Source organism: Panthera leo, chromosome A1 (assembly GCF_018350215.1).
Source record: "Panthera leo isolate Ple1 chromosome A1, P.leo_Ple1_pat1.1, whole genome shotgun sequence".
NCBI classification, from domain to species: domain Eukaryota; kingdom Metazoa; phylum Chordata; class Mammalia; order Carnivora; family Felidae; genus Panthera; species Panthera leo.
Genome location: NC_056679.1, coordinates 227,745,487 through 227,759,513, shown reverse-complemented (window position 1 = coordinate 227,759,513; position 14,027 = coordinate 227,745,487). Strand labels below are relative to the sequence as shown.

The following is a 14,027-nucleotide window of genomic DNA, read 5'->3' as shown; positions in this document are numbered from 1 at the left end:
ACTCTATATTTAAGAGTCTCTTATGGTTTGTCTCCCTCTCTGTTTTTATCTTATTTTTGCTTCCCTTCCCTTACGTTAATCTGTTTTGTTTCTTATTGCCACATATGAGTGAAATCATATATGTCTTTCTCTGACTTATTTTGCCTAGCATAACACACTCGAGTTCCATTCACATTATCACAAGTGGCAAGATTTCATTCTTTTTCATCACCAAGTAAATATTCTATTGTGTATATATACCACGTCCTCTTTATCCATTTGTCAGTCAATGGACATTTTGGATCTTTCCATACTTTTGCTATTGTCAATAGTGCTGCTATAAACATTGGGGTGAATGTGCCCCTTCAAAACAGCACACCTGCATCCTTTGGATAAAGACCTAGTAGTGCAATTGCTGGGTCATAGGGTAGCTCTGTTTTTAATTTTTTGAGGAACCTCCATACTGTTTTCCATTCCCACCAGCAATGCAAAAGGGTTCCTCTTCCCTACATCCTCGCCAATATCTATTGTTGCCTGAGTTGTTCATTTTAGCCGTTGTGACTGGTGTGAGGGTGTATCTTGTTGTGGTTTTGATTTGTATTTCCCTGATGAGTGATGTTGAGCATCTTTTCATGTGTCTGTTCACCATCTGGATCTCTTCTTTGGAAAAGTGTCTATTCGTGTCTTTTGTCCATTTTTCACTGGATTACTTACTTTTTATGTGTTGAGTTTGATAAGTTCTTTATAACCCTGTATCTGATATGTCATTTGCAAATATCTTCTCCCATTCCATTGGTTGCCTTTTAGTTTTGCTGACTTAAACCGAATCCTCTTAATTCTCTTCCTAGGCATTTTTTGACTGTCCCCATCACTCCACCTTCATGGATTCTGCCCTAGAGTAGGTACACTTTCTTGCTGCTGCCTCTTTATGGACTCCAGACCATCCCTCCTGTCCCGTGGCCTATTCTCTACATGGCCACAGGATGGTCTTCTACACACAGGGTTGATCATATCACTCCCCAGCCCAATGGCTTCCCATCACCTGCAAAATAAAATCTAAGTACTTAGCATAACTTACAAAGCTCCTCATGTGACACCTGTTGCACTAATTTGAATGCCCCCTAAAAGGAAAGCCTCAAACAAGGATACGGGTATGGGGAGTTTGAAGTCAGGGGAAAGAGAGAATGAAACAGAAAATGAGAGAAATCCAAGAATGGGCTCATTTGGGAGGTGGCCACAGATGTAGTGTCCCTCTGATGGACATGAGGAGGTAGGACACTTGCCTTCAACCCAACTTCTGCCACTGTTTGAGGGTATGGCTGCCTCAGGGGCATTAATGCCCACTCTCTTCCAGGCTGAACCAGTTCCCTAGATTCTAGGAAAGTCATAATGCTGAAAAACTGGGAGACACCCCTGGCATTTGTGGGAGAAACTGACCAACAGCTGCACCTGTACCAGGACAGGATCAAAGGGGTGTGGTGGTGGGCACCAGAAGCACGTACTATATATACCTTCTCACCTTCCCCACTCCCACCCCCACACACAGACTACCTTTTATCCACACCAGTGCACTTTCTGGGCATGCCATGCTCTCTGGAGTCTCTCCTATCTGCACAGGCTCTTTGTTCTGCTAAGAATGCCTTGCACCCATCTGCTACTCAACCCTCAATCTTCAGCTGAAGTGGCACCTGCTCTGTAAGCCTTCCTAGAATTCCTTAGAAAGGTTTCTGATCTCCTTTGCCTGCTCACAGCATAACTGTCCAAATCTTCTCATAGCGATTCCACGTTGACTAATAACTGTCTGGGTTATCCCGCTCCTTGAAGGCATGGCCGTTGGTTCTCACGCCTGCTTCCCCACTTCTGCTACAGAACCTAGCAGAACCTCACGTACAGAACACTAAAGATATTTGATAAATAAATACATGATGAATAAGGAAACACATATACATGGGTCTAGTATAAGTTCAAGGCAATTACCTTTTCAATCTTTGGGATAATTAGTGTTTTCGGCATTAGACAATGTTTTGCTTAAGATAACGAATGTTTGCCCTACGTATGAAAACCAAGAACAGGTTAATCGACAGCAAGTAGTCTAATGATTAATTCATCTTTGCAAAGAACTTCTCCAAAACCAGCGATGCCGTATGGATTACATAATTTAGACATATTATACATAATGTATCACTATTGTTTAATATTTAGTACTCATTTTGTCCAACTCACTTTACCAGGTGCATTTGTAGTTTACTGTTAACAGAAGGCAGCTACACAACAACAACAAAAGTATTATTAAGCATAATTTGAGAGAGCACATCATTTTAAAGCTATATAAAAATCCCCAAACAGAGTCTCAACAGCACATGAAAACCGCACGGTAAGTCTTGCAGGTGTGTGCTCTCAGTTTTGGCAAAGGTAAGTGAGAGCTGAGAGCACAGTTCTGTCTCAGTGTGAACACTCCGTGCTGCAGTCTTAACGTACAGAACTCGCTTTGCCCCCTAGCTGAGGGCACCGAGACTGAACCCAACACGTGCAGGACCCGAGAGCAAACACAGAGCAGTCTCCACCACCACAACTCAGCATCAGTGCACTGGAGTTTCACGAGCGGACTGGAAACCCAGCCAGGCACCTTTTCCCCGTGGGACCATGTGCGATGCAATCCAACGGCTGAAGTTCTGTGAAATTTTGGGACTCAAATCTGCCATGGCTCAGAGCTGCCTATACAGTACTTTTAGTATGGGAAACATCAATGTCCAATCAGAAAACATAGAGATAGTCACAAATGTGGCAATGCCCATAATCTTTGGATGGCCTTGGGCTAGGTAGGGAATTAGATATAAGGCTAAGGGAGATCTGGGAATTAAAGACATCTCTTGAACTTCACCAGAAACATATCTGATTCTTGGTGGGAAATTAGTTTACGATTAGGATGATTTGGGGAGTTGAAATTGAAATTATTTTTTTTAATTTACTGAGAGGTAGCACATCGTATTAACGCATTGGGAAGTACCATGTTATAATGGGAAACGTCCGGGTTTTTCATTAGTGGGCCCTGACTTTACTGTCTTCACAACCTGTAGCATTTCTGAACTTGAAGCTCGACATTTTTGTACAAAATGGGGATGGTCAGAGCCACATCTCAAGATCATGGTGAAAATTAAATGACATAACATAAGCAAAACACATAACACAGTACATAAAGTCACTGTTTAAAATTTGTTTTCATGCAGCATTATTCATAGAAGCTAAGATACGGAAATGATGTAAATGCCCATTAATAAGAGAAAGAATTCAGGAAATGTGACATATATATATATAATTCAACCACACGCAAGAAGGACATCCTGCCATTTGCAATGACATGACGACACGGATGAACCTCGAGAATGTCACGCTAAATGAAGTCAGTCACACAGGGAAAGATAAATCCTGTATGGTATCATTTATGTATGGAATCTAAAAAAAAAAAGCAAACCCTGGAAAACAGATTGTAGAATGGTGGTTACCAGGGGTTAAGGTGTAGGGAAATGGAGAGATATTGGACAAAGAGTACAAACTTCCAGTTAAAAGATTCACAAGGATGAGGATCTCACGTACATTATAGCATAACGTGCATATAGCATCATGATCATAGCTAATTACACTGTATCATATAATTGAACAAGTTGCTAGATGAGTAGGTCTTAAATGTTCTCACCACAAGAAAGAAATGGAAAGTAACTGTGTGATGAGATGGGGGTCAAAGCTAATGGTGGTAATCATTCTACAACATACAATTGCTTCAAATCAATGCACTGTACACATGAAACTTATACAATATTATATGTCAGTTATATTTCAATAAAGCTGCAAAGAAGTTTTCCCCTCCAGTTCATTATTATAATACACTATCTCTAAAATGCACCCAATAATCAGTAGAGCATGTCCCTCTTGGAGCATCCAAATGTGTCACAGTGATTTAAATGTGTTGCCCAGAGCAACGTAGCTTGACCACCCCCTTACCTGTCATGGCTTTCATCAAGGTGTGGATACAAGTGGTCTTCCCCGCTCCACTGGGCCCCAGGGTCATCATGCCGTGTCGCACTCTCTGTGTCTCAAACAGCTGGATAACTTTCAGTTTCCAAGGAGGATGGTTAATTAAACCAGCCTCTTCAACCTGAAAACATAAACAAAGCCCCACACTGGGCCACATCGACAGCAATCTGGACCTTCCACTGCACTCAAACTAAGCACAGACATTGAGGAGGGGGATAGAGGAAAGATAGTTACTATTTAACGGGTATGGAGTTTCAGTTCGGGGAGGTGAAAAAAGGGCTGAACATGGGTGGTGACGATGTTTTACACAATAATGTGAAATGTACTTAATGCCACTTAACAGTATACTTAAAAATGATTACAATGCTAAATTTTAAATTATATATTTTACCACAATGAAAAATATATTGCTGGGGTGCCTGGCAGGCCCAGTCAGTGGAGCATGTGACTTTTTATCTCAGGGTTATGAGTTTGAGCCCCATGTGTGGCGTGGAGTTTATTTAAAATAAAAAATTTTTATATATATGGCATAAAATATATATATATATGTATATATATATTTATATATATATATATACGCAATTGCGTATATATATACGCAATATATATATAGTATATATGTGTATATATATATATATATATATATATACACACACACATATACGCAAAGACCATAGGTTGAATATTCAAAATGTTATCCCAAGGCAATAAGAAACCTCTGCATTTGCCTTTGGGAATTGAATACATTTATATTAATACATCCTTGAATATATGTCTTAAGAGCAACTTAAGAATAAAGACTCATGTATCAAAATGTATTTTAAATGTTTAATTTAAACGGTGATATTTAATAACTGGAAAACTTGGTAGCACACCAAGTTGACTGAAATTCCATCTAAAACTCAAATTGTCTATAAATCTACTGAGTTTTTATCTGTCAAACACACACATGAAAGTTATTCTGCCGAACACTAGTCTAAGTTCAATATTCATAATAACACTACAAGATTAGTACTGTCACTATCTTTCTTTTACAGAGAAGGAAACTGAGGCACAGAGAAGCCAAGCAATTTACCCAAGACTATTACTTGTAAAGTTACAGAGTGGGAATCCGAACCCAAGAAACTAAGCTCCATGGTCCATGCTCTTAACCATCATGCTACGCTTAACCCCACTATAAATGATGTTTTTATTTTTATTTAAAGAATTGTTGGATAATAATCACATGTCATTTCATGCTATGTGTATGCTCTTCAGATTTTTCATATGTTACAAACTATGCTAACGTTAGTCACCTTATAAATTACTTTATACTAAGCTTTTTAGACAATTCAGCCATAGGATGATAATTCATTTGCAAAATGAATTATCACTCTTACCTGATCAGATTAAGATTTTTGTATCTTGATTTTTAAAAGGAAAATATCCATTAAGTACTACCGTATTTGATTTTTGTTAGCAAATATCTTAAACAAATTGAAATGTACTTTATAAATGTGAGCCAATCACTATTTCTATAAAACTTTTCTTCCCCCAAACTCTTCTTTGCAGGAAAGTAAACTGTGGCACAAGGTTTACATGACTCGTCTTCATTCCTAGGAAAACTAGAAAAACGCACAGCTGCACCAAGTCTCATAGGAAGTCCAGACACTTAATGACTCACATAACATGGCAGATCCCCAGAGCCTGAGGAAGAAATCACAAGTGATCCTAGGCCTGGGGGAAAAGAATGACAGTTGAGGAGCCACGTGAGATCACTGTGAGTGACACTTCAGGGCGGGAGTCCCGAGATCAAAGCCACGTGGAAGCACCAGGGCCACAGACAAAGCCAAGTCGAGGAAGGCTCGCCAGCCAGCTGAGCCCCACTCGTCCCGCTCACTCATCATACTTCATTTCAGAATCTGGTGTGGAATGGTTTCCATCCACAGTGGGCCCACTAACATGTGGCCAACTGGATGTGCTTGTGGGACAGCAGGAGACTGTCTGGCTGGAGAAGCTCCGTCAATGGCGTGTAACAGCCTCTCCTGAAACAGTAGCCATCATCTTGGGTGTTGCTCTTGAAACCCACGGATCTGCAATACATCAGCTCCACCTGACACCCATGAAATTCAGGTGAAAGAGACACGGACAGGGCTGGATGTCCTTAGAAATACATTACCTGCCTACCAATCGCCATTTCCAGTTCAGGGTAACCTGCTTTGTCCAGAAGAATATTTGGGAAGAGATCTTCAATCAAACTCAAAAATAAGGGTTCATCTTCATCAATCTAAGAGAGAAAAGAAAGAGAAACTGGACCAACTATTTTGGCACAATCATAACAATGCACGGATAAACTGAAAATGCTGAACATACCAAATTATTTTATGATAATAAGTAAAATATCACCTTCATTGAAGTTGAAGAATATTTTCCTCATGTTTCCCATAAATTAAAAATTATTTTAGAAAAGAAAGGGGGAGGAAGAAGAGAAGAAAATGAAGGAAGGAGATGAAAGAAAAGAAAATATTGCCCATATGACAACCTCTCCATAAAATAATAATCAGTTCAGGGAATTACCACATAACCTACAATTTCTAATTGAAATTGTAAAAATAATAATTTAAATAAGAGATAGTGACAAATTCATGAATTGGAATTTGCTCCACCCTTTTATCTTGAAAAAAATATATACCATCCGTCACCCTGTACATAGATTCACTAACACTGAACAATTGATTTTCAGTCTCACCTATGAAATGAGAGAGTGTGAAATTATTACACACTTGTTAAATTTACATATAACTTCCTGCTGGGTTCTACAGACTTTAAAGAAGGTGAGATTTTAGCTCTAAAACCCAAAAGTATTTCAAGGTATTTGGAAACTTAACATGTGGATTTTTAAAAATCCATTTGAATTCTATCGAAATAGGCATATGTTAGACTAGATATGAGTTACCACAAAAGCAACGTCTGAAAAAGTCTAAAGTTGGGCTCTCCAGCACTTTGGCTGATTATTAAGCATTTTAAATGAGTATTTTAAATAAATATTTCTAAATCTCATTTGTGCTTAGTTAGCTGAACTGGTATTTAAGTTGGTGGAACATTTCCATCTGTGAATCTTACTAGTTTAGAAAGATTCATGTCTCGCAGAACACGCATGACGATTGTTGATTCCGTATCTGTGGGGTTGGCTCTTTTTGCGGCTCCCAGCGTTCGCAGAACTGACAGAATGTTCCGCAGACCGAAATCATAATGTACCTGAAGAATGTGAGGTACAGCGGGCTTATTTTCAATATTAACTTGCGCATGAAAACGATACAACCTTGACAAAAGACCTCTTCACAATAACGAACAAATGCTAATTTTCCTTTAGAAAAAAATTGTAGTTAGTGAAGTAATAAATTTTTATCAGTATATATTTTTAGAGCAAACTGAGACTATCCAAAAGAGTTCTCTCATGGACAATCACTAATTTAAGCCCTTAGATCAGAGCTAATAAATATATCTTGACAGGGAGAAAGGAATAAATTTCCTCTTAGAGTATACACGTCTCCCTGAGCCTCTTCTTAATCAGTCATCCATAGGAAAATGTCCTCATATCTCTAAAGCTAAAACTCTGAACCAGGAATGTGTGTATATATACATACACACACACACTGATAGGCAAAAAGACCGAGGTTTTAAGAAGGAAGAAAAGTAGTCCTATTCTAGGATTACCTAGAGCGGGGGAAAAATAAGGACAAACCAGAAAGCCAAGCCCCAGCTTTGTTATTCCCTTGATATATACCTGTAAAAGCTCAAATCATAACAAATGTTATCACCTATAAAGTGAATAATTAAAAACTGATTATCTAACCACTATGGAAAACAGTATGCCAGTCGCTCAAAAAATTGAAAATAGAACCACCATAGGATCCAGAAATCCCTCTTCTGAGTATATATCCAAATAATTGAAAGCAGGATGTCAAAGAGGCAGTTGCACACCCATAATGACAGCAACAGTATTCACAACAGCCAAGAGACAGAAGCAACCCAAATGCCCACCTTCAGATGAACAGGAAAATGAAAATGTGGCGTCCTTTCTTCAGTCATAAAAAGGAAGCAAATCCTGCCATATCCTCCACCACGGGTAAACCAAGAGGACATTATGCTAAGCAAAATAAGCCAGTCAAAAAAGACAAATGCTTACAGTCCCATTTACATGAGGTATCTAAAGTAGGAAGATGCATGGAAACAACAAGTAGGCTGTTGGTCACCAGGGGCCGAGAGAGCAGCAAGAGAAGAATTTCTGTTTAATGGGTACAGAGTTTTGCAAGATGAAAACGTTATGGAGATCAGTTTCATAGCATTGTAAGTATCCTGAATACTACTGAACTGTACAGTTACGAACGGTGATGATGGCAAACTTAATGTTATGTATGCTTTACCACATAGAAAAAAAAAAACAATTAGGGGCTAAGGTAACTGGGAGCAGTATGCCTCACTTCAGACAAATCATTTGGAGGATGGAGCACATAAAAATATTTGGACTGAGTTCCTGCCTTCAAGGAGTTTAAATTCTAATAGAGGTAAAAAGGTAAAAATATGAGCAAACTCGCTAAAAAGTAACCATGACCTGAAAGTGCTGATGTGTGGAACTAATTAAGGAAAATTTCTCAGAGCTGGACTCAGTTAAATCTGTGGGCATGAAGTGAGAGTCATAGAATGTTCACCCAGAGATCAGCACGGGGCCAACTGGTTTGGGCACGTTGGCTCATTTCATGACAACGACCTGTGAGCAGGGCTGTGGGCATGAAGAAAAGTAGAAACGAAATAGTAGAGAAGGAGGAGACAGGAGTCAGTGACGTGGGAGTTTTCTACATGCAAGAAACAGCATGGAAAAATATTTCTTTGACAGAAGAAAAAAGGAGAATGGGTGAGTAAAGGCTTCAATAAGCAGAGGAAACAAAGAGCATTTTCAGTGGGAAAGTAATTTAATTGAGCTTGGGGGTATAAAAAAATAATCTAGAGTCAAAGAAGTTTGGAATGGAGACTAGAGTAGAGAGGAACCAAAGTATTGTATATGTTAAGAGATTTTATTTGTGTTACAGTTTTATGTTTATTGCAGTGTATTATTATTTAGTGTATTCTTTCAGTAATTTTTATTTATATGTCCCAGAAATTTGTGGCATGATCCCCACCTCCTGGTGTCTGTGTCCTTGTATGATCTTTTCCCTTTGAGTATGGTAGGAGCTAGGCTTGTTTTAACCAATATAATACAGCAACGATGACTGGCCATATGTGATTTCTGTGTATGTGTTCATGTGGTCACATTACATAAGATGTGTGATGGTTAATTTTATGTGTCAGTTTGACTGGGTCACAAGATGCCCAGAGAGCTGATTAACATTATTTGTGGGTGTGTCTCCAAAGAAGTTTCTGGAAGAGATTAGCATTTGAACTGGTGGACTGAGTAAAGAAGATGGCCCTCCCCCATGTAAGAGTGCACCATTCAAGTGCTGAGGACCCCAGTAGAACAAAAAGGTGGAGAAAGGATGGATTTGCTCGCTCTGCCCTACTGCCAGGCTGGGATATCAACCACTGCTGTCCTCAATGCTCCTAGTTGTCTGGCCTTCAGACTTGGACTAGAATCTATACCATCAACCCTTCAAACTACACCATCAGCTGGTCTCCAGCTTACAGACAACAGATCATGGAACTTCTCTACCTCCATAACCGTGAGCCAATACCTTATAATAAATTTCCTTACAGGTATATACACATATATCCTATTGGTTCTGTTTCTCTAGAGAATCCTAATACAAGACCATAGCACTCATCGTGCCAGAACCTTTTTCCCTTGCTGACTTTGAGAAGGCAAGTGGCCGTGTTGGGGGATCCCATGTGGCAAAGAATGGCATTCAGCCTGCAGGAACTGAGGTGGCCTTCTCCAGCTGACAGCCAGCAAGAAACAGAATCCCTCAGTCTTTCAACCTCAAGTAACAGAATTCTGCCAACAACCTGAGTGAGCTTAGAAGTAAATCCTTCTCCAAACAGGGAGCCAAGACTTGACTGACGCCTTGTTACCCTCTAAGTAGAGGATCCAGCCAAGATGTACCAGGACTCCTGACCTACAGAAACCATGAAATAATAAATTGTGTATTGTTTTAAACCAGTAAGCTTGTGGAGCTGTTGTCACAAGCAACAGATAACTAACACAAAAGTAATACATGATTAATCTCATGCCTCTTAACTGCAAAGGTTCATGATGTCAGAACCTGCTACGCTAAACAGTACAGAAAACTTAGCAAAGAAGTTACCATTGATAAAATAGACAATTGGCAAAGCTTGGCCCAATATGTGGAAGATATTGGAAGTAAGAGGAGTAAATGATTGAGAGGTTCCTGAAAACCATGAGGACGCACAACACATATTATGATTAATGTACAGGTGGGATAAAGAGCAAGTATTAATATTTATAATTCTTTGGCTCTTAAATCAGTTCAGATAGTACTCATCTCATTTTTATGCTGTAAATATTAATTTACTTAAACGTACTTCAGGAAACTACGCATATAAAATTGATTTCATAACGATACAACCTTGTACTTTGTATCCGTAAGGTAATCTGTCAACAACCCCAAGTCTACAATTTTTCGAAATGAGCAAATCTCACTGAACAGAAAAACTAAGTATGCATAAGTCCAGAGAGACTTTCAGAACATCACACCTGCTTAGAAAGCTGCTCCTCACACAGCTTGTAGAGAGTATAAAACTTCCTGGCCAAAACGACGTTGTCAATGAAGCCGCAACTAGCCAACTTCACCCTGATGATAATCTGTCGGTCGGGCACCATCATGGCCACGGAGCGGAAGTTAATCTTCAAGTTTTCAGGAAGCTCCTGCCGTCCAGCATAGCCAGGATTCTGTACAGAAAATAAGACCCACAGATGAATGACACAGTCATGGGGCAACACACATACATTAGCACGGCACTAAAAGATTCATTATGTCCACACAACAAATCTGGACTGACAACCGAAGAACTCATTTACATATCTCACTCTCCTTTTAACTGGAGAGACTACATCACAAGTTATTAACATGAGCTTCGTTTAACACCAAAGGCCTTCACAGAGGAGTTAAAATCACTGTCGCAATTTCCATTCATGAAAAATAAGTGACCTAAGACGAGGGAAATGCATGAAAGCTGTGAGATGAAGGCTGAAATTCAGCAGCTCTTCTTGTGGTTCCTTACCATGGTCAGGAAAAGTCCAAATTCAGGGTTCATAGTCACATTATCTCCATCGGTGAAAATAAAAGACTTTTTGCGCTCCTTTTTACATGTCAGAATAATGGAAATTTGCTGGGCTGCCACTGACAGAACTGGTAAATCGATACGGTTAAATTCATCAAAACAACCCCAGGATCCAGACTGTGCTAATCCTTCGAAGGGAAATTAAATAGAAAATCCAATTAGTATATAATTTCGGAAAGCCAAGGAAAAGAGCATTTTGCAGCTGCCAAGACAAGCCAGAGATAAGTCTGTTCAAAAATAAACTTGAACAAATAGATTATGCATAAAGTGCCCCCGAAATAACTCACAATATGGAGCTCTATCTGTAAACAGCCAACCTGCAGGGATAAAGGAACATTACAATGACAAGTGATGTTGACATTTGATCCACACAAGAGTGGTTAAGATTTGGATTTTCCAAAAAGTTGTACAAAGTTTAAAAACGACACTGAAATACAGCCAGTTGTTGAAAAATAAATCTTTTTTTTTAACATTTATTTATTATTGAAAGACAGAGAGACACAAAGCATGAGCAGGGGAGGGGCAGAGAGAGGGGGGGACACAGCATCTGAAGTGGGTTCCAGGCTCTGAGCTGTCAGCACAGAGCCCAATGCGGGGCTCGAACTCACATACCGCGAGATCATGACCCGAGCTGAAGTTGGATGCTTTACTGACTGAGCCATGCAGATGCCCCCCAAAATAAATCTTAACCAGATAGTCTACCTTAGCTTTAAGTTTCTCATCAAATAAAAAATATAACCCTCACCTTTAAAAATCCGTCCAAGTCCTCGGAAATCCATCTGGTCGGAACAATTGAAAACCACGACGTACTTCCCAAGACATCGACCCATATCTTTCGTAGTTTCTGTTTTTCCTGTTCCTGCGGGTCCAGTGGGAGCTCCTCCCATGCTCATTCCCAGAGCTTGAGCCAACGTGATATAACACCTGGAGGAATAGAACATCACTAGAACCATGCCCCCCGGCACCTAGATGACACGTCTGGGACATCACAGTAAAATGAACTGCGCACAAGACTTAAAAATGGAAAATTTAAGCCACTGTCCCTACATAACATTTCCAAAACTGCACCCTAATATACACTTTCCTTATGGATATTTGTTAAGGAAAAAGGAGGGGCTGGCCTATGGTTAACTCAGTTTGAAAACTCTTAAAAAGTTTCAACAGGCTTCTTCATGATAACATATAGCATGAGATTCTCCAAGTGTGAAAAAATAGTACACAGCATTTCCAAAACTTACTTGGCAACGTTTTTCACAGAAATCTACCAACATCTAGAGAATAGTGTTCTATGAAACAGATTGGGAACCATTAGATCAATTCCCTTCTGGGAATCTAAGAGTCAATAATTTGATGTACTTGGGTACAAATGATCACATGAGACAAATCACACATTGCTAAATAATCATATCTTCAATCTATTTCTGGGAGTGCCTACTGTACCTTACACATACCTTCTATTATCTCTTATCACATGATATTAACAAATAAAAGATTCTGATGAGGAAAATACAAGAGTGCCTGGGAAGGAAAAAACTACCCTGATAACTCACTGATGAATCACTCAATTCTCCAGCATCACCCAGTGCTGTCAAAGTGATGAATCTACAAAGTGATGAAGTTGAGGGCTTTCCTACAGCGAACTCTATAAAGCATTCATCTGGACTTGAAAAAAATTTCAAAGGAAATAAAGTGATAGTCCAATGTGAAAGGTGGGAATAAACAGCAAGCACACCAACCAGAGGTCCTCCAGAGTCTGTATTTCATTGGAAGTGGGTTCCTAAAAAGGCAAGTAAATGACTTAGCCCTCAATGTATATGGAGCCCGGAAATGGAGAAGACAATACAGGAGGACGCCCAAGCTCACTTTGATTTTGCCTTTTAATTCAAAGTTTTATTTCCCACCTTGCACTTTCGTCATCCCTTGCGGAGCAGTCTCTAAAAATAGTTAACACGTTGTGCTCCACTTACATTATCTTGCTTAAGCCCAGAGAATCCTGCAGGGAAGCTACTGCTGTTTTTCCCACCTTACAGATCAGGAGAAAGGCTCACAGAGATGGAATTATTTCTCTCGAGATCGTGGTAGCAGAGCCGAGATCCGAGCCTACCTGTCTGGCGGCAAGCCCTCAGCTGCCCGGCTCGAGAACACGTCCACCCCGCCAGGGTAAGAAATAAATCTCCGAGAGCTCTGACCCCCAGCTACTCTGTCTTGCAAACCCTCTTTATAACTGGGACCATTTGAGTTTATATTTGAACTGAAGCAGTAGTAAGTTGTTAGGTTGCCTAAAAGAAGTCATCCTATTCGTGCGGAAAATGAGCAGGCAAGCCAGGCGCTTTATCCCTTACTTCCTCTGGGGGGTGGGGCTTCTGTCCATCTGCTAGGCTGGCACCCGGGCTCTTCGAGGACCTGCCTTTCAGAGTCAAGCGTGCATCTGCCAGAAAATCTTCATGTCCATGTTTACTTGACCATCCCGAGTATTCTACATGCATGTGTACCTCTCTCCCTCCCTTTCCTGCTTTCCTTTCCAGTCTCTTTGCTGATTTCAAAAATGTCATCATTCAGGAACACAATTTGGACTCTGATGTGATCTAGGGGCCTGCTCCGCAGTTTTCTCTCTCTCCGCTAGGCTGCCGTAAAATCTCTGTTCTCAGGAGCTGGGTCTAGTTCACATTTGTACTTCCAAATACTTGCCTAAACCCTGGCACCTAGTACTCTATGAACATTTGCTAAACAAATGGCTTGTG

At 40.0% G+C, this 14,027-nt stretch overlaps 1 protein-coding gene across 1 annotated transcript in view; it reads right to left on the bottom strand.

The window, feature by feature from the left end:
• The window catches only part of DNAH5 (dynein axonemal heavy chain 5), a 279,701-nt gene that overhangs the window by 117,229 nt on the left and 148,445 nt on the right, over positions 1-14,027 (bottom strand). The window contains exons 36-41 of the mRNA XM_042953052.1: positions 12,032-12,210; positions 11,227-11,414; positions 10,700-10,894; positions 7,114-7,248; positions 6,170-6,277; positions 3,979-4,132 (exon numbers count right to left, since the gene is read on the bottom strand). Coding sequence (XP_042808986.1) covers positions 3,979-4,132; positions 6,170-6,277; positions 7,114-7,248; positions 10,700-10,894; positions 11,227-11,414; positions 12,032-12,210 — 959 coding nt within the window. The remainder of the gene's footprint in view (positions 1-3,978; positions 4,133-6,169; positions 6,278-7,113; positions 7,249-10,699; positions 10,895-11,226; positions 11,415-12,031; positions 12,211-14,027) is intronic.